Source organism: Lagopus leucura, unplaced genomic scaffold (genome assembly GCF_019238085.1).
Source record: "Lagopus leucura isolate 7727_CA_CO unplaced genomic scaffold, USGS_WTPT01 47978-0_obj-0_obj, whole genome shotgun sequence".
NCBI lineage: Eukaryota > Metazoa > Chordata > Aves > Galliformes > Phasianidae > Lagopus > Lagopus leucura.
The window spans coordinates 1-4,719 of record NW_024965111.1 but is presented as its reverse complement, the minus strand read 5'-3'; the positions used below and the strand labels follow the sequence as shown (position 1 = coordinate 4,719).

The window sequence follows — 4,719 nt, the reverse complement described above, 5'->3', positions numbered from 1 at the left end:
TGCTTCTTGATCCACTCGTAGGCTCTCCACTCCTCACCCCCATCACACGCGTAGTTCCCAAAGCCCCAGGAGCAGTCAATGAGGACTTGTTGGGACAGCGGGGTCAGCACGCCGGTCTGTGGGGGGACACGGTGTAGGGACAGGGACAGGAACCCTCCGGCCACCCCAAAGCGTTGGGTCCCCGCTCCCACCTTGAGGAAGAGGGCCCCCTCCATGGCGCCCGTGGTGGCGAAGCTCCAGCAGGACCCACAGACAGCCTGGTCCTTCACGGGGGTCACCGCGCCTGGGGACAGCAGGACAACCGATGGGGTGTGAAGGGAAACTGAGGCAGGAGTGAGGGCTCTCCATGCTCCCAGCCAGGCCGGGTCCCTCCTCACCATACAGCCTCCAGTCCAGGCTCTCAGGCAGGATGAGTCCGGTGTAGAGCTGCATGGAGGAGGTCTGCCCATGGTTGGGGTCCCCGCTCCGGCGCCGTCCCCGCATTGCAGCCATCTCCTGGGGCGTGCGGTCAGCCAGGTGGTTCAGCGCCAGCGAGTAGGAGCGCGCGGCACGGTTCTTGGAGTGCACAAACCTGGGGATTGGGAGAGATGCTGTGGGTTCAGGGGAGCCCCTGCGAGCCCCCGGCTCTCCACCCACCGCCCCATACGCACCGCATGTTGTGGATGAAGGTTCTCTTGCGGTGCTCATGCTCCTCCTCACTGCTGTAGCGCTTCCCAAACCTCTCCTTATAGTGATGGAAGAGGCGGTGGTGGACGTGCTCAGTGTCCGTGGCAGTCCCCACAAACTCCTGCATGGGGTTGGCCACGATGCGGTGCTCGGGGCCGGCTGTGGGCCACTGCTCACACTGCAAACCTATGGGGCACAGAGCGGGGCTGCAGCCTCGGGGCATGGACAGCAGCTCCTGACCCCGCAGCAGGGCGTATGGCACCTGCAGACCATGGGGTGCCCGCCCTATATAGATGCATGCAAGGTGTGCACCCAGTGCCTGCCCTCGGTAGGAGTCTGCATGCAGGGTCTGTGCCTAGTGCCCGCCCTATATAGGGGTCTGCATGCAGGAGCTGCGCCCAGTGCCCGCCCTCTATAGGGGTCTGCATGGGGAATCTGCATCTGCAACCAGAGCTGGAGCATCCCTGCACTGCACCAAAACAGGGTTCCTCAACACTGGGATCACTAGTTATCATTTTCACCTATTTTCCCACCTCCCCTTCTCCTAAACCTGTTGCCCCAAATTAGAGGGCGCATGCAACTTCATTGAAGCACGTTCAAGAGGAGGATGCAGAGCTGCGTTTCATGCAGGCACATCCCCTGTGGGATGGAGGAGGGCTGTGGGCTGTGGGGTGGCTCACCGTGTGGGAGCTGGAAGATGCTGGGGTCGAAGCGGTGCCCGAAGGCGCTGTACTCGATCTCGTATTTGTCATAGTGGGATCCCAGCAGGCTGTTGTAGCCCCGCACCTCATAATGCAGGGGCACAGGGCCGTGCATCGAGCTGCCCACCCGCAGCGTGTAGACGTTCTTCTTATGGCCCCAGTAGGAGACGTTCTGCCATACGGTGCAGGGCTGCCCGTGGAACTGCTCCTCCCGCACCCGCTGGGCACAGAACGTCAGCAATACCTCAGTGCCACCGCGCCCCCAGCTGCGCAGTGCCCTGCAGAATGCCAGGCTTGGACCTGGCCTCGCATTTGCCCCATTCCCAACCACTTCTGCCCCTCTCTGGGAGCTCTTGTGGCACCCACCATGCCCATCGCTGTTCCATCCCCTCCCCTGTCTCACTCCCAGTCACCGTGCTGGGGGCTCACCCTGAAGTGCTCCAGGCTGGGGAAGACGCTCTGTGGGACGATGAGATCCCCGTCCGTGCCGTTGATGCGGAAACATTTGCGGACGTTCAGCTCCGTCTCCGTGGTCTCTGGTGTCACCTTGAAGCTGGCACCAAAAGGCCCCATGGAGCCGAACTGGAAGGTGACCACTTGGCCTGGGGATGGGACAGCGCTGGGTTCCAGCCGTGGCGCTGGCACTGGGGTGGCTCCGTGGGGAGGCCGTGAGCTCTCTGCACCCACCTCCATAATACTCAATGCGGCTCTTCTCCCCTGTGAGGTTGTACCAGGCTTCAAAGGGCTCCCTGATCTCGGCGTAGGGCAGGCTGATGGCTCCTGTGGGCACCCCATGGTGTCACCCCACTGATCCCACACCCACAGCAGCCACTCAGCAGCACCCAGAGGTGCTGGACCCCCCCCAGCAGTACCTTCAACATGATAGACATCTCCAAACGTGGGTCTCTCTGGAGGAGCTTTGCTCTCTGCTCCTGGAAGGGAAAAGGAAAGCAATAATTTTTAAAGCCCTTTAAAATGCTGCTTGCCCACCTCTCCAAGGGCAGGGCTGGCAGCTGAGCTGGTCCCTGGCTCAATGCCTGCATAAAACCCCAGGTAGAAGGGGCAGAGCAGGGGAGGTGCAGAGCACGGCTCCCACTTCGCCCATTCGGGGCAGAGGATTCTGAAGCTGGAAAGGGGTCCCCACTCCTCCCTGGCATGGGGACAAGGCAGAGCTCAGCACCACTTGAGGGACATCTCCCCGTGAAGAGGGCACAGTCATCACCCCTTCCCCTCCCGCCGCTCACATTGAGCACTCACCCAGTAGCACTGCAGCCCTAAGCACCAGCAACCACCCCCAGCCCCCCATCCTGCACCCACCCACCCCCACCCACTGCCCTGCTTAAATAGGAGCACTGGGTGGGCAGGGAGCTGGCTGCAGCCAACAGGCACAGCCCTCCCAGAGCCAGGATGGGACCATGGGAGGGGGGGGGGGGGGTGGCTTTGGGTTGCCCCACCACGAGCACCCAGGGATTGGGGGGGCTGGGGGGATCTCTGTGCTCCCTCCCAAGGCTCTGCTGCCTGCAGCTTGCAGCAGCACTTACAGCAGTGCAGGAGCTGCAGGTGAACCTCATCAGCTGCGCCAGGAGAGCAAGAAAGCAAAGTCCCCTCGGGTGCTCCCACCCTCCTGGCAGAATGCCCCCATTGGAGCCATGGGGACTTTGCATTCCCGCATCCCTTTGGATAAGCCAGCAGCACAAACCCAGGGGCTACAGTTATGGGAGTTAACTGAAAAAAAAAAAAGAAAAAAAAAAGGAGGAAAATATAGATCACATCTCAGGAGCTACATGGACAAGGAGAGCAGCGCTGTCCCTGCAGTGGTGGCCTTCACCCCTCCTGCCTGCAGCACATCCAGCTGGAGCCCTGCCCAAGGTGATGGCGAACCCCAAACAAGGCAGATAGGAGCTGGGTGCTGGAGAGCTGCTGGGGACACGTGTGGGTGGTGCCCTCCGTGCTGCAGCATTCCCCACATGCCCCAGTCCTATAGGAGCACAGGCTCTGCCTTTGCACACCCATGAGCAATGTCTGAGGGTACAGCAGAGACCCCCACAGAGGGGAGCAGCCCCCCAGGGTGTGGAAAACACAGTGCTGCCCCGAGTGCCACCATCTCGCTCTGGCCCCAGCACAGCCCAGGCACTGGGGCAGAGGGTGGCTGCTCCCCCCGTGCATCAAGAATGTCTCTGCTCAGCAGAAATCCTGCAGTTGTTTGTGCTCCACCTCAAGATAGGGCTGCAGGAGCCTCTCCATGGGCAGCTGAGATGCTGCAAATGCCACTGTCCCATCCCCAGGAGGGCCCTGCGGTCCCCCAGGGCTGGAGCAAGGAACTGTGCTGAGCCAGCCAGCCACCAACTGAATCCCTGCCATAGAAACCAAATCGTGTTTTTCCAGGGTCTTTATTGGCAAGCTTATGGCTGCTTTTCCAGCGCCCCACTGTCCTGTCCCACCACGTCCCCATCTTCCTCCTCCACCACGAGGTCTGAAGGTTCCAATCCACGGATGTGTGCTGGGAGCACCACCAAAGGCTCTGCCCTCAGAGAGGTGTTTTAGGCCAGGATGGGGTAGGTGGCCTCGGTGGCCACACCGCAGTTGTTGTCCTTCATGGCCATGAGGATGTAGCCATCGTTGCCCCAGTAGGTGGACCAGGAGTTCTTGATGAGCCAGTAGGTCTCTCCCTGCAGCACGCCATAGCCCACAGCCAGCACTGCGTGGTCCAGCTGTCCTGGCTTGTTTGCTGCAGGGACAAAAAGGGAAATGGTCTTGTGGGGAGAGCGGTCCTGGAGATGCTTATCATTTCTGTGATCTATGATCGCAGAATTTCTCCTAATATCCCACCTGACCTTCCCATATGGGGCTGCTCACCTCCTCCAGCCCTGCCAAAGCCACTCAACAGCAAGGTGGGGGACCTGGGAGTCTTGGCATCGCCCCCAGAACCCCAATCCCCGCATGCCACCCCACTCACCGCACTTGGGCTCATAGTAGATCCCATTGGAATAGAAGGAGAAGGTCTTGTGCGAGGCATCGATGCTGACAGCCACGGGGCCATGCTTGTAGATGGCGGTTTTGACAGCTGTGATGTTGCCCGAGGTGACGTTGACGTAGCCCGTGATCTTGGCCAGCATCTCAGACTGGTTGTAGTGGCACAAGCCGTTCTGTGGCACCAGTGGGGGTTGCATCATCGGGGGCACCCACGTCCCCTCGCAAGGCTGCCCCTTGCTCTGACACAGGAGCTGATGTGGGGTTGGGGATGTGCCAGCATCCCTGCTTCAGCCCCTCCTGCCCAATGTCCCAGACAGTGCACCCAACCCCCTCGCTCTGCCCTGTCCTTGTCCCCAGGCAGCCCTGCTCCATCCCTGCA

At 60.9% G+C, this 4,719-nt stretch overlaps 2 protein-coding genes across 2 annotated transcripts; both read right to left on the bottom strand.

Annotated features, from left to right (window-relative positions):
• Positions 1–5: 5 nt before the first annotated feature.
• LOC122191980 (counting factor associated protein D-like) lies at positions 6–3,018 on the bottom strand (the record flags this gene model as incomplete). Its single annotated transcript, XM_042892399.1, has 9 exons — positions 2,988–3,018; positions 2,240–2,299; positions 2,055–2,147; positions 1,797–1,969; positions 1,347–1,587; positions 651–852; positions 378–571; positions 192–283; positions 6–116 (listed from the first exon to the last, which is right to left on the bottom strand). Coding segments are annotated over exons 1-9 (1,197 nt in total), but the record flags the coding sequence as incomplete, so codon positions are not given.
• Positions 3,019–3,741: 723 nt separating this feature from the next.
• On the bottom strand, positions 3,742–4,540 carry LOC122191979 (digestive cysteine proteinase 2-like). The gene is made up of 2 exons (XM_042892398.1): positions 4,324–4,540; positions 3,742–4,095 (listed from the first exon to the last, which is right to left on the bottom strand). Exons 1-2 carry the CDS (start codon positions 4,538–4,540, stop codon positions 3,908–3,910), a joined length of 405 nt encoding a protein of 134 aa, XP_042748332.1. The 3' UTR covers positions 3,742–3,907.
• Positions 4,541–4,719: the final 179 nt, after the last annotated feature.

Bases quoted from the DNA above. Each gene is read 5' to 3' on its own strand.
- LOC122191979 (XM_042892398.1), bottom strand. From the start codon at position 4,540: ATGATGCAACCCCCACTGGTGCCACAGAACGGCTTGTGCCACTACAAC. The intron at 4,096-4,323 runs GTGAGTGGGGTG...TTGTCCCTGCAG, and splicing joins CTACTATGAGCCCAAGTGCG to CAAACAAGCCAGGACAGCTG.